Genomic DNA, 25638 nt, shown 5'->3' on the forward strand with positions numbered 1-25638 from the left:
GATATAAGCTAACCAGGTTGGACACAGTCCCCGTCCCACATGGAGCTCACGGCTTTAATCCCCATTTGACAGATGAGGTAACTGAGGTACAGAGAGGTGAAATGTATTGCCCACGGTCACACAGCAGATAAGTGGTGGAGCCGGGGTTAGAACCCAGGTCCTTCTGAGTCCCAGACCGGGCTCTAGCCACTAAACCACACTGCTGTTCACTGCTCACAAAGAGTTTACGGGCTGCCGGGGGTGGGGGGAGATTCTCGGCCATCCAGGGCCAGCCTGAAACGGTCTTGGCTCTTGAAGACAGCGATAACAGTAAGGAGGCACCTGGACCAAAAAGAGGAGGAAGAGGAGGAGGAAGAAGGGAGGGATCTATGGGGGAACAAGGGAGATGAGAGAAAACCAGTTGAGAGAAAACCAGTACCTTAACTCTTTGAACCCTTGGCCATATCATATCAGACAAACAATTGCTCTTCCCCACTTCAAAGCCTTATTGAAAGCACGGGTCCTCCAAGAAGCCTTCCTTGTCTAAGCCCTCCTTTCCTCTTCTCCTTTTCCCTCTGAGTCACACTGACTTGCTCCTTCATTCATCTTCTTTCCCATCCACACAGCACATATGTATATATTTATCTACCCATCTATTTATTTATATTAATATCTATCTCCTCCTCTAGACTTGTTATAGGAGCTTGTTATAGGAAGGGAAGCCAAGATTGAGGAGTTTTTCTTGATACAGAGGTTGATAGGCAACCACTGGAGATTTCTGAGGAGGGGCGTGACATGGCCAGAGTGTTTCTGTAGAGATAATCCGGGCAGCAGAGTGAATTATGGACTGAAGTGGGGTGAGACGGGAGGTTGGGAGATCCAGTGCTCTGAACACAGGAAACGCTCAATAAATACAATTGACTGACTCCCTGCCAAGGTCACCCTGGCCACAACAGAACCATTAATGGATTCCAGCTGGACTCTTAGTCTTCTGTGGGAGAGGACCCCACAAAATGTTGTGGTTCGAATTCCCTTGGAGTGTCTTTAAATTATATATTCTAAACTACTTGTTTCTTTATATTAATGCCTGTCTCCTGCTGTAGACTGTATGTTTGTCATGGGCAGGGAAAATTTCTGCTAATTCTGTTGTGTTCTAGTCTTCCAAGCACTTAGTCCTATCACCGTGGATGGTATGACCATCCTTCCCGTCTCTCAGACCCGCAACCCAGGTGTCATCTTTGACTCATCTCTCTCGTTCAGCCCACACATCCGATCCGTCACCGAGACCTGCCGGTCTCACCTTTCTAATATCGCCAAGATCCGCCCTTTCCTCTCCACCCAGACGGCTATCTTACTGTTACGTGCTCTCGTAATATCCCGGCTGGATTACTGTGTCAGCCTGCTCTCTGATCTCCCTTTCTCCTCTCTCTCCCCACTCCAGTCTATTCTTCACTCCGCTGCCCGGCTCATCTTCCAGTGGTTGCCTATCGACCACCGCGCGAAACAGAAACTTCTCACTCTTGGCTTCAAAGCTCTCCATCACCTCGCTCTCTCCGACCTCTCCTCCCTTCTCTCTTTCCACCGCCCGCCCGGCACGGTCCGCTCCTCCGCCGCCCACCTCCTCGCCGTCCCCCGTTCTCGCCTATCCCGCCGTCGACCCCCGGGCCACATCCTCCCGCTGTCCCGGAACGCCCTCCCTCCTCACCTCCGCCAAACTAATTCTCTTCCCCTCTTCAAAGCCCTACTTAGAGCTCACCTCCTCCAAGAGGCCTTCCCAGACTGACCTTCCCTTTTCCCTCGGCTCCCTCTGCTCCCCCTCTACACCTCCTTCACCTCCCCTCAGCACTGTGCTCGTCCACTCAATTGTATATTTTTTTCTTACCCTATTTATTTTGTTAATGAGATGTACATCACGTTGATTCTATTTATTGCTATTGTTTTAATGAGATGTACATCCCCTTGATTCTATTTATTGCTATCATTTTTGTCCGTCCGTCTCCCCCGATTAGACAGTAAGCCCATCAATGGGCAGGGGCTTTCTCTATCTGTTGCCGATTTGTACATTCCAAGCGCTTAGTACAGTGTTCTGTACATAGTAAGCACTCAATAAATACTACTGAATGAATATAATACTCTGCACACAGTAAGCGCTCAATGAATACCACTGATTGATTGATTGATTATATCTGCTCCCCATAGCCTTTTGGCCCTGCACATCTCCCAGACAGAGGGTTGCTCCCTGCTTATCACTGATCTCCCCTCCTGGCTCTCTCTGAGGGGCAGTTTTCCCAGGTCCTGCCTTGCTCTTGAAAGTAACTTCCTCAAAATCCTACCGTGACTTCTCAGGATCCTCTGCTTCAAGACCAATGTCCGTGCCCTCGATTTTGAGACCTTTCTCCCGTCACCGCCCAATTCCTCTTCTTGCTCCACCACCCCTAGTAAATCCACCCCTCCCCTCCCTTCATCACTTTTCCCGCAGACAAGTAGAGCCTCTGTTCCTGGGCTTGAAACATCATCTCCTAGGGCTTCCCAACACCCACCCCGATCAAAGGAGGGTCTGAAATCTCCCCAGCCTTCCTTAATGGAATGGACAAGAGCCCCAGTTCTGAGGCTCCCTCAACACTGCCCTGAACCTCTGGTTCTCTGCTAGTCAATTCATTCATTCATTCAACTGTAGTTATTGAGAACGTATTGTGTGCAAAGCACTGTACTAAGTGATCGGGAGAGTACAATAAAACAACAACCGGACACATTCCCTGTCCGTAGCAAGACAGGCGGGATGGAGGCCCAGTGAGAAGGTTAGCGGCAACAGGGGAGCCGAGTGCGCGGGCTGGGTCGTAGAAGGAGAGAAGCGAGGTGAGGTAGGAGGGGGCGAGGTGATGGAGAGTTTTAAAGCCAATGGTGAGGAGTTTTTGCTTCATATAGAGGAGGAAGGGTGACCAGGGAATGTGTCTCCCAATTCTGTAATATTATATTCTCCCCAGCACACAGTAAGCGCTCAAGAAAGCTCTGCACACAGTAAGCTCTCAATAAATATGATAGCTAGGACTCACAATCCACCTTATTACCATTTTACAGATGAGCAAACTCAGGTCCAGAGAGGTCAAGTGACTTGCCCAAGGCTGCAAAGTGGACTAGTGGTAGATCTGGGGCCAGAACATATAAGTCCACACTCTTGGGTCCCAGGCTGGTTCTGTCTGGGAAGTGGAAACTTGGATTTCCCCTGCTACCCTCTGTTCTCCTTTCCATGCCCAAGCTAGTGGGAAAGTTTAAGAAAAGAGTTATTTTTCTGTCTAGCTGCAGGTGGAGAGATGGCTAAGGTTCAAAATTCTGGGCAGGGGGACCTTGCTAACTGCACCTCAAAAGTGTTCATTCATTCCTTTATTTATTCAATCGTATTTATTGAGTGCTTACTGTGTGCAGAGCATGGTGCCGAGCGCTTGGGAGAGTACAATATAACAATAAACAGACACATGCCCTGCCCACAACAAGCTTACGGTTTGGTGGGGGAGACAGGCGTTCCCCTTCCCCCGCTCCATAGCACTTGTGTATATATGTACATATTTATTATTTTATTACTCTATTCATTTTATTAATGATGTGCATATATCTACAATTTCATTTATTTATATTGACGCTACTGATGCCTGTCTACTTGTTTCGTTTCGTTTTTTGTCTGTCTCCCCCTTCTAGACTGTGAGCCAATTGTTGGGTAGGGATTGTCTCTATCTGTTGCTGAATTGTACTTTCCAAGTGCTTAGTACAGTGCTCTGCACACAGTAAGCGCTCAATACAGACGATTGAACGCATGAAATACATTCATTATAGATGTGTAAAATTTCTGCCTAAGAATCTGTACATGTAGCCTTATGTCTGGATATAGGAGAGCACACGATAATAGAATAGGTATCTAATTCCCACTGTACAGATGAGGAAATTGAGGAATCACATCTGTACGGGGGATTAGATAGCTGTTCTCCCTCAGACTAAGCTCCGTGTGGCACTATATCCGATCTGATTATTCTGCATCTTCCCTAAGACATGGCACGTAATAAGCACTTAAATATCACAAGTTTCATTAGCAATCAATCTATTAAATCGTTCAAATGGGAAAGCTGCAGGATCTTTAATTAAAAGAGCTTGGGGCTGACCACACCTTTTAATTTAGCGCGATTACATAACTTTCCTCAAAGCCATTGTGTTGTTTTGTTTTGTTTTATTTTCTGCTGTGTTCCTTTTTTGGCCCAAAAGCCTTCTCTGAGGTAGGAGAGTACAGGCTGTACCAGCATTTCTCATGTAAAATTCCTGGGAGTGGCCTTTTCCCCTCAATCCTGATTCTATTTCAAAATTTAGGATGCCCAAGCCCTAAATAGTTCATTCCCACGCAGAGTAATCCATCCACAAGTCCAGACCAGTCCTTCTAAGCCGAGCATTTCCCCAGTCCCCTGCACTTACCATTTCCCTTCTTCGTTTTCAAACTGTTGGACGGTGTAACCGAACATGTCCTCTACCGGGCCGCTGAAGGTCAGAGCATTTTTCACGTCCACGTTGAATGACAAACATAAGGGCAGCAAGACTTGAAAGGGGGGAAAGAAACAAAAACTCCAGTTACAAAGAGTTGAGTAGGTTTCACAGGTTTCAGCCGTGCTTCAGGCGCAAAAGGCTTTGCCGGGGCTATTAATCAATTAATCGATCGATCATATTTATTGAGCACATAATTATGGTATTTGTTCAGCACTTAGTATGTGCCAAGCCCTGATCTAAGTGCTGGGGTAGATACAAGGCGATCAGAGTGAATACAGTCCCCGTCATTCATTCTTTCAGTCGTACTTATTAAGTGCTTACTGTGTGCAAAGCACTGTACTAAGAGCTTGGGAAAATACAATACAACAATAAACAATGACATTCCCTGCCCACAGTGAGCTCACAGTCTATAGGGAGGGAGACAGATATCAATACTGAGTTTTAATCCCCATTTTACGGATGCGGTAACTGAGGCACAGAAGTTAAATGATTTATCCAAGGTCACACAGCAGACAAGTAACGAAGCTGGGATTAGAACCCAGGTCCTCTGACTCCCAAGCCGGCACCGCTGCCATGAGGCCAGGCTGCTTCCAGCACTTACTCAGTACGGTGCTCTGAACACAATGAGCACTCAATAAACACCACTGAATGAGAATGAATGAACTTACTTCACACGCTTCCAGCACTCACTGTGTGCAGAGCACTGCTTTAGGTGCTTACGGAGTTGGTAGAAAAGTTCCCTGCCTGCAATGAGCTTAGGGTCTAGAGGGGTGGAGGGGGGAGACATTAGTAGAAATAAATGATGGCTATGTACATTAGTGCTGTGGGACTGAGGAGGGTGAATAAAAGAGTGCAAGCGCAAGGAGGATGCAGAAGGGAGCGGGAGAAGAGGAAATGAGGGCTCATTCAGGGAAGGCTTCTTGGAGGAGATGTGCTTTCAATAAGGCTTTGAAGATGGGCAGAGTGATTATCTGTCAGATCTGAAGGTCGTTCGTTCAGTCATTCAGTTGTATTTATTGAGCGCTTACTGTGTGCAGAACACTGTACTGAGTGCTTGGAATGCACAATTAGGCAACGGAGACGATCCCTGCCCAACACCGGGCTCACAGTCTAAAAGGGGGAGACAGACAGCAAAACAATTAGTCAGGCATCAATACCATCAAAAGAAATAGAATCATAGATATCTACATGTCATTAATAAAATAGAGTAATAGATAATATATACAAATATACACAAGTGCTGTGGGGAGGGGAGGGGAAGGGAGTGTCAGGCTTGAGAGGCGGGACGCAGGTGAAGAGGTCAGTGGTGAGCTAGGTGAGCTCGAGGGACAGTGAGTAGGTTGGCATTACAGGAATGGCGTGTATTGGCAGGGTAGGAAATAAGGAAGGTAAGGTAGGACGGGGCAAGAGGATGGACGGCTTTAAAGCCAACGGTGAGGAGTTTCTGTTTGATGCGGAGGTGGAAGGGCAACCACTGGAGGGCTTGTGAGGAGTGGGGAAACGTGGGCTGAACATTTTCGTAGGAAAATGATCGGGGCAGCAGAGTGAAATGTGGACTGGAGTGGGGAGAGACAGGAGGCTGGGTAGTCCACAAGGAGGCCGATGCAGTAATCAGCCTCCCTGGAACACTCCTCAGATCTGCCAAACAATCACACTTCCCCCCTTTCCAAGCCCTAGGTGGCTCAGTGGAAAGAGCACGGGCTTAGGAGTCAGAGGTCATGGGTTCGAATCCCAGATCTGCCACTTGTCAGCTGTGTGACTGTGGACAAGTCACTTCACTTCTCTGTCCCTCAGCTACCTCATCTGTAAAATGGGGATGAAGACTGTGAACCTCACGTGGGACAACCGGACCACCCTGTATCTACCCCAGCGCTTAGAACAGTGCTCTGCACAAAGTAAGCGCTTAACAAATACCAACATTATTATTATTATTCCTCAATTACCTCATCTGTAAAATGGGGACGAAGACTGTGAGCCTCACGTGGGACAACCTGATTCCCCTGTATCCACCCCAGCGCTTAGAACGGTGCTCGGCACATAGTAAGCGCTTAACAAATACCAACATTATTATTACTGAAGGCTCACCTCCTCCAAGAGGCCTACTCAGACTAAGCCCCCCTTTTCCTCTGCTCTCCCTCCCACCCATATCACCCCGACTCGCTCCCTTTACTCTACTCCCGTCCCGCCCCACAGCACCCGTGTGCATATATGTACGGATTTATAGTTCTATTTATTTATATCAATGCCCGTTTTACTTGGAAAGGTGCTTGGATGAATATGGTAGCAGTTTGGATGGAGAGGAATGGGTAGATTTTACTCCGGTTGTGAGAGCTGAACCAATTTAGTGACAGATTGAATCTGTGGATTGAACGAGAGCGAGGAGTTGGGGATAACGCCAAGGTTATGGGCTTGGGAGACAAGGATGAACAATCAATCAATCCTATTTATTGAGCACTTATAGTAAGTGGGCAAATAACGTGTCTGTTTATCAATATAAAGCAGCGTGGCTCAGTGGAAAAGAGCCTGGGCTTCGGAGTCAGAGGTCATGGGTTCGACTCTCGGCTCGGCCACTTGTCAGCTGTGTGACTGTGGGCGAGTCACTTCACTTCTCTGTGCCTCAGTGACCTCATCTGTAAAGTGGGGATTAACTGTGAGCCTCACGTGGGACAACCTGATTACCGGGTATCTACCCCAGCACTTAGAACAGTGCTCTGCACATAGTAAGCGCTTAACAAATACCAACATTATTATATTGTAATAACCGCTTATTACAGGGCTCTGCACGCAGTTAGCCCTCAGTAAATACGATTGACTACTCTGCGTTTGCGAGAGCACGACGGAGTTGGTAGACACGTTCCCTGCCGATGGTAGCGTTATCTACAACGATAAGAAAGTCATGGGGAGGACAGGGTTTGGATGGAAATACAAGGAGTTCCGTTTTGGACGTGTTAAATTTGAAGTGACGGTGGAACGTCCAAGTGGAGATATCCTGAAGGCAGGAGGAAAAATAAGACTGCGGAGAAGGAGAGAGATTATCATCAAAGCTTGGACTTTCTAAAAGATGCAAGTCTGACCTTGGCGTAATGGAACTCCAAGAAAACCTAGGCACGTTTAATTTAGGTTTTCTATTGGCATAGACAAAAAAGAGTCACCTTCCTGAATAGAAAGCAGGAATCAGTGTCAACCCAAAACAAACACAGTGATTCTGTGTCTGGACCAGGCTAAAACATTAAAAAAAGGGGGGCAGGAAACTAATTTTTCAGTGAAATTCCACCATTAAATTTACCTCTAGGCTGTAAGATCATTATGGGCAGGGAATGTGTCTGTTTATTGTTATAGTGTCCTCTCCCAAGGGCTTAGTCCAGTGTTCTGCACGCAGTAAGCACTCAGTAAATGTGTTTGAATAAATAATACTGTAGGTATTTGTTAAGCGCTTACTACATGCAGAGCACTGTTTTAAGCGCTGCGGCAGATACAGGGTAATCAGGTTGTCCCACGGGAGGCTCACAGTTAATCCCCATTTGACAGATGAGGTAACTGAGGCACAGAGAGGTGAAGTGACTTGCCCACAGTCACACAGCTGCCAAGGGGCAGAGCCGGGATTTGAGCCCACGACCTCTGACTCCCAAGCCCAGGCTCATTCCACTGAGCCACGCTGCTTCTAAGAATCAACTATGAACTGAACTGAGAAGCAGCACGGCCCATTGAGAAGCAGCTTGGCCTACGGAATAGAGCAAGGGCCTGGGAGTCAGAAGGACCCAGGTTCTAATCCCAGCTTCACCACTTGTCTGCTGTGTGACCTTGGGTGAGTCACTTCACTTCCCCGTGCCTCAGTTACCTCATCTGTAAAATAGGGATTAAGACTGTGAGCTCTAAGTGGGACAGGGATCGTGACCCACCCGATTAGTTTTTATCTACCCCGGCGCAGTGCCCGGTACATAGTATGCCTTTACAAATATCAAACATTATAAAAAATGCATAAAACATATTTCGAATCCACCTGACCACACCCCTTCCCATCTCCAAAACCTTCCCGAAACCCTATCTCCTCCAAGAAGTATTCTTCAACTAATTTCCTCCACTAATATCCACAACATTTCTCCAGGCTCTGCAGCTCTTACAATAACATCCTCCAATTCTTTATTCATGGACTCATTTTTCCATTCTCTAATTACCAGCTACATTTATATTTTTTTCCTCAAAGGACCCAGAGAAATAGATACCCAGATATTGACCCTCGAGCGAGGATAGGGGTGTCACTGCACCACCTGTTCTGTATGGCACTCTGAGAAATCCGAGTAATAATAATAATAATGGCATTTAAGTGCTTACTATGTGACAGAAACTGCACTAAGCACTGGAGTGGATACGAGTTAATTGGGTCGGACACAGTCTCTGAATCACAAGGGGCTCACAGTCGTAACCTCTGTTATATGGACGAGGGAACTGAGGCCCAGAGAAATGAAGTGACTTGTCCAAGGTCACACAGCAGACAAGTGGCGGAGCCGGGATTAGACTCAGGTCTTTCTCCCAGGCCCGTGCTCTATCCATGAGGGATACCAGTGACCTGAAGGGACAGAAATTCAGGACCCAAAAGAGGCATAAACCGCCCCAAGAGACTCTTTCTTCCCATGGTTGGGCAAAACTGACCTATGTGATTTATAACCCCGAATTAAACGATGCTCATTCCCATTGCACCATGAGGAGCCCCATGGCCTAATGGAAAGAGCAAAGGCCTTGGAGTCAGAGGAGCTGGGTTTTAATCCCGGCTCCTGCAATTTTCTGCTCTGTGGCCATGGGCAAGTCATAACCTCTCTGTGCCTCAGTTTTCTCATCTGTAAAACAGAGATTAAATCCTCCCCCCGGATGGCTGTGTCCAACTTGATTATCTTGTATCTATCCTAAGTCTTAGTACATGCTTAACGAGTATGATGATGATAATCATAATAATAAGGACAAAAACTAAGGAAGTGACGAGAATCTGAGGGACTACAACTCCCCAACTTCAAAAAAAAATTGCCGTTCCTCCGGAAAACCTTCCCTAAACCCTGATTTCGTCTCCCCTATGTGTGGTCTATATGCTTGGATCTGTACCCTAAAATCCTTGATTTTCACCCCACTATCAGTCCCACAGGATTTATGTACGTATCCTTACATTGTGTAATTTTTTTTAAATGCCCGTCTCCCCCTCTAGACTCTAAGCTCCTCGAAGACAGGGATTGTGTCTACCAACTCTATCGTACTGCATAGGAGAAGCAGCACGGCCTAGTAAATAGACCAGGCTTCTGGGAGCCAGAAGGTCACGGGTTCTAATCCTGGCTCCACCACTCGTCTGCTGTGTGGCCTTGAGTAAGTCACTTCACTTCTCTGTGCCTCAGTTACCTCCTCTACAAAATAATTGTGAGCCCTCCGTGGGACAGGGACTGTGTCCACCCCGATTTGCTCGTATCCACCCCGGTGCTTAGTACAGTGACTGGCACATAGGAAGCGCTTAAATACCATAATAATTATTACTATTATTACTGTACTTTTGGAAGCGCTTAGAGCAATGTTCTGCACAGTAATGCTCAATAAACACCACTGATGGAGGATGCCACCGTCCCATTCAGTGGGAGGCCAGAAAAAGCAAATGAACAACACGGCAGGCGTTTTACAAACACACTCATCGACGTCTGCTCATCGTGGTGAAGGAGACGTATCAGATGAGTTGATTTCAGGGTTCCTCTGGGACTCTGTGTTGCTCCATTAAGAAATTCTCCACAGAGCAGAGGCCCTCAATTATTACCGACTGAGAGGAGCTTTGCGCGTTTCTCTTTTTTTTATTTTCAGGAAAGAAAGGGAAGTGATTTGGCAAATGGGAAGAGAGGCCATTCCAGGAATTCGGGATGGTCTCGGCAAAGACTCCGAGATAGGAGGGGAAGAATGAAGTCAATGGGCTTTGAGCGGAATTACTGGAAAGGAGTATCGGGTGCAAACAGCACGTCCGGGTAGGGTGAAGCCAGTACAAGCTCATTTCCTGTGCATCCTTCAGACACAGCCCAGCTGGTCCCCAAGCTTACAGAACTTCCCCTAAACCGGAAGACAATGATGAAGACGCTTTTCACTCAGAGTGGGCCACGACAACACTTCAGGATCCAAAGATTCAGGGGGCAAAGCCTAAGGCAACGATGTCATCCGCCAGAGTTTGTGGAAGTCTATCGGAATCTTAAGTGCTTCTCCGAAGGATGTTCCCAATTCCTCCGGTTCCTGGGTGACATCATCCCTTTTTCTCACCCCTCCTAACGGGAAGGAGCGTGACACAGTGGAGAGAGCCCGGGCCTGGGAGTCAGAGGATGTGGGTTCTAATCTCGGCTCCGCCACACATCTGCTGTGTGACCTCGGACAATTCCTTTCACTTCTCCGCCGCCGTGACCTCATCTGTAAAATGGGGATTAAGACTGGGAGCCCTATGTGGGCCAGGGGCTGCGTTCAGCCCGAACAGCTTGTATCTATCTATTCCAGCGCTTAGAACAGCGCTCGGCGCATAGGAAGCGCTTAAGAAATACCACTATTATAATTATCGTGCCGCTTCCAAGCTGCAGAACTAAAGCCCCAGTACAGCGTGCTGCAAAGAGAAGTGCTTAATAGATACTACTGACTGCCAATAGCATAAGGAGCTAAAATAGAGGGAGACTGTGAGCTCGCTGTAGGCAGGGAAGATGACTACCGACTGTGTTGTATCGCCCCCTTAGAGAGGCTGAGTACAGTGTTCCGCACGTGATAACTGATCCACAAATACCACTGATTGATTGACTGGGTGATTAAAGATTATAGGACATAAAGCCTTCCGGTATCATAACTGTATCCCTCCGAGCCCTCCCTCCTCAAGTCTGACGATTGCCCTTTCCCCCGTCAAAGCCTTATTGAAGCCCACCTCTTCCAAGAGGCCTTCCCAGACTGAGCCCCACTTTTCCCTTCTGCGTCGCCCTGACTTGCTCCCTTTGCTCTCCCCCACCCTCCCAGCCCCATACCTCTCACGTCCATATCTGGCATTTTATTTATTTGTATTGATGTCTGTCTCCTCCCCTCTAGACTGAAAGATCGCCGTGGGCAGGGAATGTGTCTATTTATTGTTGTATCGCACTCTCCCGAGTGCTTAATACAGTGCCCTGCACATAGTGAACGCTCAGTAAATAAGAATGAATGAATACATATCCAGAGGGACAGACCCACAGAAACCTGGACAAATGGAGGAACAGCGTGGCCTCGTGGAAAAAACACGGGCCTGGGAGTCAAAGGATGTGGGTTCTAATCCCAGCTCTACCACATGTCTGTTGTGTGACCTTGGGCAAGTCACTTACTTCACTTTTCCAGGCCTCAGTTACCTCATCTGTAAAATGAGGATTAAAGCTGTGAGCCCCATGTGGGACAGGGACTGTGTCTAACCTGATGATCTTGTATCTACCCCAGTGCTCGGTACAGGGCCTGGCACAGAGAAAGTACTTAACAAATGCCATTAAAAAATGGTCACTCTCCCTCAATTTTAAGTCAGTGGTATTTATCAAGTGTCTACTATGTGCAAAACACTGTACTAACTTCTTGGGAGAGTCCAGTACAATAGAGTTGGAAGATGTGTTCCCCACCCTCAAAGGGCTTTTCACCAATTAGAGACTCTAACCAGAAGGTCACGGGTTCTAATCCCGGGTCCACCACTTGTCTGCCGTGGGACCTTGGGCAAGTCCCTTCAGTTCTCTGGGCCTCAGTTCCCTCATCCGTAAAATGAGGATCGAGACCGTGAGCCCCATGTGGGACAGGGACTGTGTCCAGCCCTATTTGCTTGTATCCACCCCAGCGCTCAGTACGGTGCCTGGAACCCAGTAAGTGCTTAACAAAATAATACTCTAAAATTTCTGAGAAGTCACTTTCAGCGGTGGGTGCGATCTGGGAATGGAGAACTGTTTCAAACACGCAAACTTCCCCTGCCTTTTAAACGGGGGGAAAAACTTCTAACCACTGTTTCTTGAGAGCCACGTCAAGGGGGAGAGAGAAGTGTGTTCCCTTTAGGAGTTAAAGGAATAGGTGAGAAAGCTGGTTATGAGAAGAAGTGGGGTAGCCAGAGGAAGAGCCTTCCCCCGAGGAAGATACTGCCAACCCCACAATACACCCTTGGCTTCTCCTATACCCCTTATCCTTCAACTAGACAGTCCGGGGGAGAGAGTTCTCTCTGTTAAGAGTGCATCTTTCTCTCTGATCCAAGCTGTGCATGACTCAAGCCTCTGTTTCCTTTTCCATCTTGTTTGTTTATCGTACAGGGTGGGTGGAATGTCCGGTGTGTGTGTGTGTGTGTCTAGTCTTTTCACGGTTCCCGAACTTAGGACGGTTTGAGTCAGCCCACGTGATCGCAAAAAAAAAAAAACTGTGAGGACCCCAAAGGCATGAAGACCAATAACAATGACACACTATTGGTCGAACCCTTCTGAGCACCGTACACCGAGCGTTGAGAGAGATACCAGACAGGTCGGGAAGTCTCTGTCCCACACCGGCTCCTATTTTAAGGGGGAGGAAGAACTGAGATTAACTTCTCTGCACCTCAGCTTCCTCATTGATTAAGCTGGGATTTAAGTGACTTGGCCAAGGTCACCCACCACACAAGAGGTGGAGCCGAGATTAGAACCCAGGTTCCCCAAATCCCAGGCACTTGCTCTTCTCTAATAGGCCAAGCTGTACCTGTTTGCAAGTTGTACTCAGTACAGTGCTCTGCACATAGCAAGCGCTCAATAAATACCATTAATGATCAAGCCCTCTTGTCGCTGTCCATCTCCAGCAAGATCCAAACCAGAGCACTCCTGGATTGCCTACTAGTATCGCTGTGTGAAATTCCCAAAATGATAATGTGGCTTCAGATTACAGCAGAGATGATCTCTGCAGCATATACGATAGAGGAAGAATGCAAGAAGAAGCATCAAGACCTCAAAAAAACACTGGATATCACCAGTAGAATTGTTTACTAAATTTGGCTGCACTTAAAATAATAATATTAATAATGGTATTTGCTAAGGGCTTACTCCGTGCCAAGCACTGCTCTAAATTCATTAAGATTCTAAGGCTACCTCATGATGGAATGGCTGACAGTGTCAGAATTGGGGTTGCTTTGTTCAATTCCTTCCCTATCACAAATGGAGTAAAGCAGAGCTAAGTAAGGAAGCACTGTGGCCTAACAGATAGAGCCCGGGCCTGGGATTCTAGCTTCCGATCCCAACTCCGCCGCTTGTCTGCTGTGTGACCTTGGGCCAGTCAAGCTCACTTCTCCGCGCCTCAGTTACCTCATCTGTAAAACGGGGATGAAGTCTGTGAGCCCCACGAGGGACCTGGACTGTGTCGTTAGCTTGACGTGACTGACTTCATTTTAGAGAGGCCGCCATTGCGGGATCCATTAAGGGCCAGGTAGGCTTGGGCCCTCAGGCTTGCTAGAACGCCTGGCCATGTAGGGAAATGTTCCGTTCCTGTGCTTTCTGAGTTCCCCAAAGATGGGGGGGGGGCCCCCTCTTCAGAAGCTACCACGACTCTTGACTCTCAAGGGGCTGCTCTCCGCCTCGCTCCCAGGGTTTATCAGGCTCCTGTAGACTCGCGTTGGAGCCCACCACGGGGTACCCCACAGCTGGGGGAGAGGTCGACCCAGATTCGACTCCCGGGGGCACCCGGGGGACTCCACGACAAAATGCGGGAGCTGCAGGGACTCCGGCTGGTCGTTTTCTCGTGTTTTGTTTTTTCCTGGGTATTCCCCTTCCCCTTCCCTGAACTGCAGTGAAGTTTTGCTTAAGGTTTTGTCAGTCCATGTTATTTATTGAGCACTTACTGTGGGCAACGCATCGTACTGAGTGCTTGGGAGAATACAGTAGAACGATATTATGGCATAGTGGATAGAGCATGGGCCTGAAAGTCAGAAGGTCATGGGTTCTATTCCCGGCTCTGCCACTTGTCTACTGTGTGACCTGGGGCAAGTCACTTCACTAGGCCTCAGTTACCTCGTCTGTAATCTCATCTTGCTGGTATCCAACCCACGACTTCGTATAGTGCCGGGAACGTAGTAAGCACTAAATGAATACCATCGTTATTATTATTATTATTAATATAACAGATACATTTCCTGCCCACAGTGAGCTTACAGTCTAGAGGACCCGTTCCTGTCCCATGTGGGGCTCACAGGCTAAGTAACCACAGTTTTGCAGTTTCCTACTGATAGATGTGCCTCTTCACATATATCTCTCCCGCCCTACCCCGTCTGATGAATTGCCCCAGATCTGTTCTAAGCAAGAAGTTCCAGCGGTCTGCTGTGTGGCCTTGGGCCAGTCGCTTTAGTTCTCTGGGCCTCAGCTACCTCATCTGGAAAATGGGGATGAAGACCGTGGGCCCCATGTAGATACAATTACCTTGCATCTACCCTAGTGCTTAGAACAGTGCCTGGCACATAGTAAGTGCTTAACAAATACAAAGATCATTATTACAAATACCATAATTATGGTGATGATGATGATGAACATATAGGGCAAATACAGTGCCTAAGCAGCATGGCTTAGTGAGAAACACTGTGGCTTAGTGGAAAGAGCACGGGCTGGGGACTCAAAGGTCGTGGGTTCTAATCCCAGCCCCGTCACTTAGCTGTGTGGCTTTGGGTAAGTCACTTAACTTCTCTGTGCCTCGGTTACCTCATCTGTACAATGGGGAGTAAGACTGTGATAACCACATGGGACTACCTGATAACCTTGTATCTACCTCAGTGCTTACCACAGTGCTTGGCACATAGTAAGCACTTGACAAATATCATCATCGTCATCATAGTAAGTGCTTAACAGTTACTATTAAAAAAATGGCCACCCTCCGGTCAATATTAAGTCAACGATACTCATTGAATGCCTACTGTGCGCAGAGCATTCATTCATTTATTCAATCGTATTTACTGAGCACTTACTGTGTGCAGAGCACTGTCCTAAGCGTTTGGGAGAGTGTTTAGTACAGCGTCTGGCATCTAATGAGTACTTAACAAATACCACCAGAATGTTTGCAGGGTGCATTCAGTCCTGTACAGTTATTCTAAGCAGCCAGGCGACAAGAACTCTGGATGCAGAGTTCAGATTATATATTAAGAAAATATGGATTCAGAAACTGTTGGAGCTGTACAGACTTCACCCATCATCCGAAGACCTACGGGCAGCGATGCAGAAATGACGAGACGCAAAGAAGCAGCCCAAAGCCACACCGGAGGAGAGGTGTAAATGAACGGCTTCGCTGAATCAGGCTCACGACAACTGACGGAACGTATCGGTCTCTGCACCAGTGTGCTACATGCACAGCCAGCTCTCTAGCAGCAAGGCCTAGTGGGTAGGCGCTTAGAACAGTGCTTTGCACATAGTAAGTGCTTAACAAATGCCATCATCCTCATAGAACACGGGCCTGGAGGTCAGAAGGACCTGGGTTCTAATCCGGGCCCGGACACGTCAGCTGTGTGCCCTTGGGCCAATCGCTTCGCTGGGCCTCAGTTAACACATCTGTATAATGGGGATTTACTCTGTGAGCCCCATATGGGACATGGACTGTATCCAACCTGTATCTACCCCAGTGCTTAGAACAGGGCCTGGCACATAGTAAGGACTTAAGTAATAATAAAAATAATAATGATGGAATCTGTGAAACTCTTACTGTGTGCAAAGCACTGTTCTAAATGCTGGGGGTGGGGGTGATACAAGGTGATCGGGTTGTCCCAGTGAGGCTCACAGTCTCAGTCCCCATTTTACAGATAAGGGAACTGAGGCACAGAGAAGTTAAGTGACTTGCCCAGAGTCACAGCAGACAAGAGGCCGAGTTGGGATTAGAACCCATGACCTCTGACTCCCAAGCCTGTGCTCTTTCCACCGAGCCACAGTTATCGTCATTATTATTACTACAAATACCCCAATTACTATCATTATTATTATCATTTAGGGCAAGTCACCAATTATTGAATTCTATTACCAGCGCTTAGAACAGTGCCTGGCACATAGTAAGCGCTTAACAAATACCATCGTTATCATAATCTTATCAGCACACAGACCGTCGATCTACTGAGCACTTACCAGGTGCAGAGAGCACCGTACTAAGCTCTTGGGAGACAACAACCTAAGAGTTAGTAGCCACGCTCCCTGCCCACAATGAGCTTACAGTTTAAAGGGGGAGACAGACGTTGATATAAATGAATAAAAATTAATATAAAGGAAATAGAAGTGTCCCCACTGTTCATCTATGAGCACGCGTTGGGTCAAAAAGGCCAGCATGGGATCCATGGTTCTAGCCACATTATGCAAACAAAGATGTCATTCCTTATATTTTGTTTGTCGTTCCTGGTGCAGTTTTCTCTTTTAATGATGGCATTGTTAGGCTCCTACCATGTGCTAAGCACTGTTCTAAGCACTAGGGTGGAGACAAGTTAATCAGGTAGGACACAGTCCCCATCTCACACGGGGCTCAAACTCCTAATCCCCATTTTACAGATGATGGAGCCGAGGCACAGAAAAATGGTCACACAGGTCACACGTGGTGGAGCCGGAATTAGAATCCAGATCCTTCCGACTTCCAGGCTGGTGCTCCATCTACTAAGCCACGCTGCTTCTCTTTGACCTCCTCGCCCCTATTTCCACCGGAAAGCTTTTTTCACAGAGAACTACTCTCTTGAGGGCAGTGTGCCAGACTGGTTTATCCTCAGCAATTAACCCTCAGTTCTCCCCCGGGATATAAACCTTGCCTACGGCTTTGTTTTACCTTATCCTTAAAACACTTCCTCTGCCCTCCTTGCTCCCGATTTCCCAAATTCAGCTCTCCACCCGGGAGCTGTCTGGATAAATCAAGCAAGTCAATCAAGCAGCAGCGAGGCGCAGTAGATAAAGCACGGGCCTGGGGATCGGAAGGTCGTGGGTTCTGACCCCGGCTCCGCCACTTGTCTGCTGTGAGAACTTGGACAAGTCACTTCACTGCTCTGAGCCTCATCTGTAAAAGGGGGATTGAAACTGTGAGCCCCACATGGGACAGGGACCGTGTCCGACCTGATTTGCTTGTATCCACCCCAGCGCTTAGTACAGCGTCTGGCACATAGTAAGCACTTAACAGATAGCATAATTATTCTATTTATTGAGAGATTATTGCGCAGAGAGCACCGTATTCAGGTCCTGGGAGAATACAAAATAACAGAGTTAGTTGGCAGACAGGTTCCCCGCCCACAACGAGCTCTAGAGAACCCTTGGGGACTGGGTATCCTGCCAATTCACTAGGTGGTATTTATTGAGCACTGTACTAAGCCCTTGGGAGAGTACAGCATTAGCAGACACATTTCCTGCCCATAACAAGTTTACAGTCTAATGGAAAAACTGAGGTGGCTACAAGATAGGTTGGACACGGGAAGCAGCGTGGCTCAGTGGAAAGATCCTGGGCTTCAGGGTCAGAGGTCACGGGTTCGACTCCCAGCTCTGCCGCCTGTCAGCTGTGTGACTGTGGGCGAGTCACTTCACTTCTCTGGGCCTCAGTTACCTCATCTGTAAAATGGGGATTAACCGTGAGCCTCACGTGGGACGACCCGATTACCCTGTATCTACCCCAGCGCTTAGAACAGTGCTCTGCACACAGTAAGCGCTTAACAAATACCAACGTTATTATTATTACAATCCCCGTCCCACATGGGGCTCACAGTCTCCATTTTACAGATGAGGAAACTGAGGCACATGATTGAAGTGATTTGCCCAAGGTCACACAGCTGAGAAGTGGCGGAGCTAGGATTAGAACCCAGGTCCTCTGACTCCCAAGCCCGGGCTCTATCTACTAGGCTGCGCTGCTTCCCATTCTCTTGCAAGGAATATTCTCCAACACAGGATAACTCTCTCTACAGAACCAAGGAAGACAGAGTTTCCTTGGGCAATTCACTTTAACAATAATGACGGTATTTGTTAAGTGCTTACTATGTGCAAAGCACTGTTTTGAGCGCTGGGGGGATACAAGGTGATCAGGTTGTCCCACGTGGGGCTCACAGTCTTAATCCCCATTTTACAGATGAGGGAACTGAGGCACAGAGAAGTTAAGTGACTTATCCAAAGTCACACAGCTGACAAGCGGCAGATCCGGGATTCGAACCCACGACCTCTGACTCCCAACCTCGTGGTCTTTCCACCGAGCCACGCTGCTACTTCTCTGAGCCTCAGTTCCCTCATTTATAAAATGGGGATTGAGACAGTGAGCCCCATGTGGGACGGGGACTGTGTCCAAGTTGATTTGCTTGTAGCCACCCCAGAGCTTAGTACAGTGCCTGGCGCATAGTAAGCGCTTAACAAATACCACAATTATTATTATTACGGTTTAGTCAGACCACCCCACCTCCTCAAACGAGTGATACCTTCCAGATAGCTACATGAGAAGAATTTAGCCTTGTTTCAGACAGCTTGTCTCGTCTTATGCCCTCATTTCCGACAGCGGCACCACGGACACATCTCTCCCAGAGCGGCCGGCTCTCCATCTGCCATCGTTCCGGTAGTGGATCCACAGAGTTTTCTTGGGCAAAATCGGGAAGTGGTTGACCATCGCCTCCTTCCGGGCAGTAAACTCGAGTCTCCACCCTCGATTCTCTCCCGTGCCGCCGCTGCCCGGCACGGGGGAGTTTGGACTTGTAGCCGACGGCCTTCCCCTCGCTAGCCGCTGCCCGAGCTAGGAATGGACCGGAGGGGCCTCCGCTCGACTCTCCCTCCCGTAGCCGAGACTGGTAGAGGACCGGAAACTCTCCAGGTTCCACCCCGAGAGGCCTCCAGGTAGCTACATGAGGAAAATTTAGCTTTGTAGTCCATCACCTATTAGATGAGAAGACTCTCAAGGGTGCTCTCCAAATCTACCCCCTCCCTTGGAAACCTTTTTCCAACCAACACCCCGGGATCCATCGGCCACCTGAAATAAAGGGATGGGTAGCACACATTCAGCTTGGGGAGAAGCTCTTTCAACTCCGGCTCACTGGGCTGGGTAAAATGTTTGTCCTACGCTGCTAACCACCCTGCAGGACTTTGGGGTTGTCTAGAGGAAAGGAAAGTGGGGAGGAGGAATGGAGTACAACAATAATAGTGACATCTATTAAATACTTCGGGGAAGTCAGCGTGGCCCAGTGGGTAGAGAACGGGTCCGACTGCCGGAAGACTTGGGTGCCAATCCCAATTCTGCCACTCGCCTGCTATGTGACCCCGGGCAAGTCACGTCGCTTCTCTGGGCCTCAGTTTCCTCTTTTACAAAACGGGGATTCAACATCCGCCTACTTGAGAGTCCCAAGTGGCACAGGAACCGTATTCGGCCTGATTAACTTGTAACTACCTCAGCGTTTAGAATAGTGCTTGACTCATAGTAAGTCCTTAACAAATTCCTTTTAAAAAAAATGAAAACTTCTCATATAGGATCTGGCATGACTCTGTGGGTCTCGTATGGGCCCATTTCTCATTTTTCCCAGAAGCTGCTCTCCTTTCTGGCGGCATTCCCAGGCAAAGTGTAAAGTCCATTTGTGCTCTTTCTCCCCCATCTCCGAACAGTCCTCTTCTCCCTCTCTCGACCCGTCTGTCTCCTTGAATGGATTTCTTGATTTCCCCTCTCCGGACAAAGGAGCAGTAGGACTACAGGACTTGACCTACTGAAAAATCGGAGCTGTTGGCAGCAGGAGGGCTGTTGGGAATTTTCCAATCAATCCATCAATCGATGATATTTATTGAACACTACGTGCAGACCACTGTACTAATCACTTGTGAGAGTACAGTTTTTTTTAATGGAATTTGTTAAGCGCTTACTATGTGCCAGGCACTGTTCTAAGCGCTGGGGTAAATAGAAGCTAAATCCGGTTGGACACAGTCTCTGTCCCATGTGGGGCTCCCAGGCTTAATCTTCCATTTCTTAGGTGAAGTAACAGAGGCACAGAGGAGTTAAGTGACTCGCCCATGGTCACACAGCAGACAAGAGGCTGAGTTGGGATTAGAATTCAGGTCCTCTGCCTCCCAGGCCTGGGCTCTTTCAATTAGGTCCCGCTGCTTCCCTAAATATGTCAGAATTAATGGATGCATTCCCTGCCCTTAATGAGCTTGTAGCCTAGGGGGAGAGACGGGCATTAGTATGAATAAATCAGTAATTTATAATATAGAATTTCAAGATATAATTTTATGTATTTGTTAAGCACTTACTATGTGCCAGACACTGTACAAAAAAAAAACCACCAATGGGATAGTCGGGTTGGTCACGGTCCCTGTCCCACAGGGGGCTCACAGAGCTTTAATCACCATTTTACAGATGAGGGAACTGAGAGATAGAGAAGTAAAGTGACTTGCCCAAGGTCACACAGCAGGCAAATGGCAGAGCTAGGATTAGAACCCAGGTCCTCTGACTCCCAGGCCCATGCTCTTTCTACTAGGCCACGTTACTTCTCCCGTATGTACATAAATACCTTATAAGATATGTACATACAAAAGATATTCATTCATTCAATCGTATTTAATAATGTTGGTATTTGTTAAGCGCTTACTATGTGCAGAGCACTGTTCTAAGCGCTAGGGGAGATACAGGGTCATCAGGTTGTCCCACGTGAGGCTCACGGTCTTCATCCCCATTTTACAGATGAGGGAACCGAGGCACAGAGAAGTTAAGTGACTTGCCCACAGTCACTGAGCACTTACTGTGTGCAGAGCACTGTACTAAGCACTTGGAAAGTACAATTCGGCAACAGATAGAGAGAATCCCTGCCCAACAACGGGCTCACGGTCTAGAAGGGGGAGACAGACAATGAAACAAAACAAGTAGACAGGAATCAGAAGCACATGTCCATAGTTCTCCACAGTGCTCCTCTGATGCTAAACTTTTCACTCTACCGTGATTTCGTCTAGTTCGCCACTGACCTCTCGTTCACATCCTGCCTCTGGCCCGGAACGCCCTTCCTCCTCGAATTCGACAGACAATTACTCTCCCCGCCTTCAAATCCTTATTTGCTCCCTTTATTCACCCCTCCCTCAGCCCACAGCGTGTATGTACAGATCTGTAATTTATTTCTTTAAATTAATGTCTGTTTTCCACTCTAGACTGTAAGTCCGTTGTGGGCAGAGAACGTATCTACCGACTCTGCTATATTGTACTCTCCCAAAAGCTTAGTACGGGGCTCTGCCCATAGTTAACACTCAATAAATATAATTGTTTGATAGCTTGTACCCTTTCTTTTCAAGCCATTGCTAGCCCGCAAATGGTCTTTAGCAAATGGAGGACTAAGTGAAGTTAAGTGCAAGAGAAAATACCGAATGAGACTTCCAAACACTGTCAAGCTGGTTGCATCATAAACCAAACTTTCCTACCCTTTAAGGACTTCTTCACCCAGAGTTACCTGGGAACACTTGTATCAGATCCCACTGGTTCAAAGCTATTTCACTGTTCCTGCCAGCGGCGTGGGTTAGTGGATAGAGCAGAGGCCGGGAGTCAGAGGGCCTGGATTTTAATCCCGTCTCCGCCACTTGTCTGCTGTGTGACCTTGGGCAAGGCACTTCACTTTTCTGTGCCACAGTGCCCTCATCTGTAAAATGGATTAAGACCATGAGCCTCCGTGTGGGGGGCTGTGGCCAACCTGATTAGCTTGTAATAATAATAATAATGATGGTATTGGTTAAGTGCTAACTACGTGCCAAGCACTGTTTAAGCCCTGGGGGGGATAAAAGATAATCGGGTTGTCCCACGTGGGGCTCACAGTCTTAATCCCCGTTTTATAGATGAGGGCACTGAGGCGCAGAGAAGTGAAGTGACTTGCCCAAAGTCACACAGCTGACAAGTGACGGGGCCGGGATTAGAACCCACGACCTACATTCCAGCACTCAGCGCGCAGGAAGCGCTTAACAAATGCTATATATATATAAATAGAACTACCCAGTAGACTAACATCCAGAAAGCTTAGAGCTGATCCAAACAATCTACCACCAGGCTACCGCTTAAACAGAACACTCATTGCTGTATCATTTTTCTTCCTTCTTTAGATACTAATTAAGCAATTTTCCATGGTCTCATCTACAGCCAGTCTTTCAGTTTCCTTGCAGGGCTTTGTTAGGTAGTTCTGTTCCCTCCACAAAATGCTTCTATCTTAGGGAAGCGATTGTAACACATGGAGGAACCTCCATTTTCTGAACACTTGAAATGATCTTTGCAACACATTAAAGTGGCTGTACCATTTAGCAACACCAGAATTTATCTCCCTCTATAAATGAGATAAGCAAAGGAATCAATTGTGGTGGAATGCCTTGAGACATCCCAGAAGATGACACTTGCGGAGAAAGTTTCTTTCTTCTCAAAGGGATGAGGCTAAGTTGTGTTTTCTCTGTTGTGTTGTTGCTAAGACAAAGATCTTTTCACACTTAGGCCATCAGTTGAAAAATAACATCCTTTAAACAGAAATGCATTCTTCCTGTTTATCTTCATGATCTAAATTCTTTCACATATCTCCCTGGGTATTTGAAAAAATATAGTTCTACTCAGGATCCGCAAATAACAGGCAAGTCGTAGCTTCCATAAAAGGAAGTTCTGCTTCTTGGCAGGCCGGGATTATCACTCAACCTATACGGATGAGGGCCAGTTGAGAAATTTAATTGGGCTCAAAAAGTCAACTCTGCTTTTAATATCGTTATCCCCTAACAGTAAGCCGGACAATACCAGTTAAAATTGAATCTGGTTTTTTGGGTTTTTTGGGGGGTTAAGACTGATGGTGAGATAAAAGCCGTAGACGAAACGCAGGACAGAGAAAAATACTCCTGACAACTCATCTGGAGTATCTTCTCTCCGAAGCATTCAAATCTGAGTTCTATTTCTAGAACTGAACATAGTGATGGTGTCAGTTTGGCCTGCAATAATGAAAGTATGGAGCTCTAATGTCTGGACCAATTTGGACAACGTTATTACCATTTCCAGGAAAACCATAGGAAGGTTTCCCAGTTGTTTTGCTGTAGCATTTCTTTTTGAATTATTTTTGCAACAAATGGTGAAGGCCATCAAGCCTCATTTCTTTAAGGCGGCTTCCCTCAGACTGAGACAGTACACGGCTTTCATCGCTTTACCTAAGGATGAGCCGAGAGCTGATCTTTTAACGGTTGGGTGAAAAGGAGTCAACCATGGAACAGTGCGGGTTAGGGAGCTGGGCGGTGTTTTAAGTGTTTCCCCAAATCCCAGCCAGAGTGAATGCTGATCAAAATAACCCCATGAAGGTCCAGTTAGAAGCAAACAACTTTCAGAGACAGGAAGGGAGAAAGTTTACTCATGTTTATGTCTGTGTTCTAAATTACACTTTTTATTTAATACAGGAGCTGGGGAAGCAAACAGAAGCCCTGGGTGAGTTCACCAAAATCACCCGAAATGATGGACATAGCACTCGCTTTCGACTTAGAAGCGGCATAGCCCAGTAGAAAACACACAGGACTTGGAGGAGGAAGACCTGGGTTCGAATCCTAGTTTATGCCCGTTGTATGACCTTGGGCAAGCCAGTGGATAATACTGCAGTGGATAATAATTAATACCATAATCATTATCAAACCAATGCTCAACCTAGACCGTAAGCTCGCTGTGGGCAGGAAGTGTATTTGTTATATTGTTATACTATACTTTCCCAAGCGCTTAGTACAGTGCTCTGCACACAGTAAGCACTCAATAAACACCACTGACTGACTGAAGTCTTGCTCACACCCTCTCTCCTAAGAAGAAGCATGGCGTAGTGGATAGAATCTGGGCCTGGGAGTCAGAGGCACCTGGGTTCTAATCCCGGCTCCCCACTCGTCTGCTGGGTGACCTCAGGCAAGTCACTTCAGTTCTCTGTGACTCAGTTCCCTCCTCTGTAAAACGGGGATTAAGACCGCGAGCCCCATATGGGACAGGGACCGAGTCCAACCTGGTTAGCTTTATCTACCCCAACACTTAGTACGGTGCCTGACCGATAGTAAGTGTTTAACAAGTACCGTGATTGTGATGAGAAGCAGTGTGGCTCAGTGGAAAGAGCACGGGCTTAGGAGTCAGAGGACATGGGTTCTAATCCCGGCTCTGCCACTTGTCAGCTGTGTGACCTTGGGCAAGTCACTTAACTTCTCGGTGCCTCAGATCCCTCGTCTGCAAAATGGGGATTAAGACTGTGACTCCCATGTGGGACAACCTTGGATCTACTCCAGTGCTTAGAACAGAGCTTGGCACATAGTAAGCACTTAAAAATACCGTAATAATAATTATTATTATTATTACCACCTGTCTGCGATGTGACCTTGGGTGAGCCACTTCACTTCTTTGTGCCTCAGTGGCCTCATTTGTAAAATGCGTATTAAGTCTCTGAACCTCAAGTGGGAAATGGACTGTGTCTATCCTGATTAGCTTGTATCTATCCCAGAGCTTAGTACAGTACCTGGCACGTAGTAAGCACTTAAAACAATAAAAGACAAGAGAAAAAGAGGACCTAGTTGGGGATGGGGGAGATTGAAGGAAAATGTTGGTATTTGTTTAGCGCTTACTATGTGCAGAGCACTGTTCTAAGCGCTGGGGGAGATACAGGGATACAGGGTAATCAGGTTGTCCCATGTGACGCTCACAGTCTCAATCCCCATTTTACAGATGAGGTAACTGAGGCACAGAGAAGTGAAGGGACTCGCCCACCGTCACACAGCTGACACGTGGCAGAGCCGGCATTCGAACCCACGACCTCTGACTCCCAAGCCCGGGCTCTTTCCGCTGAGCCACGCTGCTTCCACCCCCTGAACGCCGACCACCCCCCAAACTAAGGACTTGGACTCGGCCATGAAGTCTGACAACATTTCATCTGGGGACTAGCAGGGGAATGTAAAACTGGCAACGTGCCTGGAAGAGTGAAGAAGATCATGTCAAAGATCAAAGACTGGCGGCGGAGGAGGGAGGTGTAGGAGTTGGAATTCTTTGGAACTTTGGGTGCCCTAAATTCCACTGCGGTGACAAAAACAACCAGTCTGTTTTGAGTTGGTGGGACGCCTTGAGGGTGGAAGGTACGAGCCAAACTACTACGGAATCCCGGTAGAGCACAGACGAGAACGATTAATAAAATGATTATGGCATTTGTTAAGCGCTTACTATGTGCCCGGCACTGTACTAAGC

General features: G+C 47.5%; 1 protein-coding gene across 1 annotated transcript in view; it reads right to left on the reverse strand.

Annotated features, from left to right (window-relative positions):
• The window catches only part of ITGA1 (integrin subunit alpha 1), a 178147-nt gene that overhangs the window by 101133 nt on the left and 51376 nt on the right, over positions 1-25638 (reverse strand). Inside the window, exon 2 of the mRNA XM_029075626.1 lies at positions 4435-4555. Coding sequence (XP_028931459.1) covers positions 4435-4555 — 121 coding nt within the window. The remainder of the gene's footprint in view (positions 1-4434; positions 4556-25638) is intronic.

Source organism: Ornithorhynchus anatinus, chromosome 1, assembly GCF_004115215.2.
Source record: "Ornithorhynchus anatinus isolate Pmale09 chromosome 1, mOrnAna1.pri.v4, whole genome shotgun sequence".
Lineage (NCBI taxonomy): Eukaryota > Metazoa > Chordata > Mammalia > Monotremata > Ornithorhynchidae > Ornithorhynchus > Ornithorhynchus anatinus.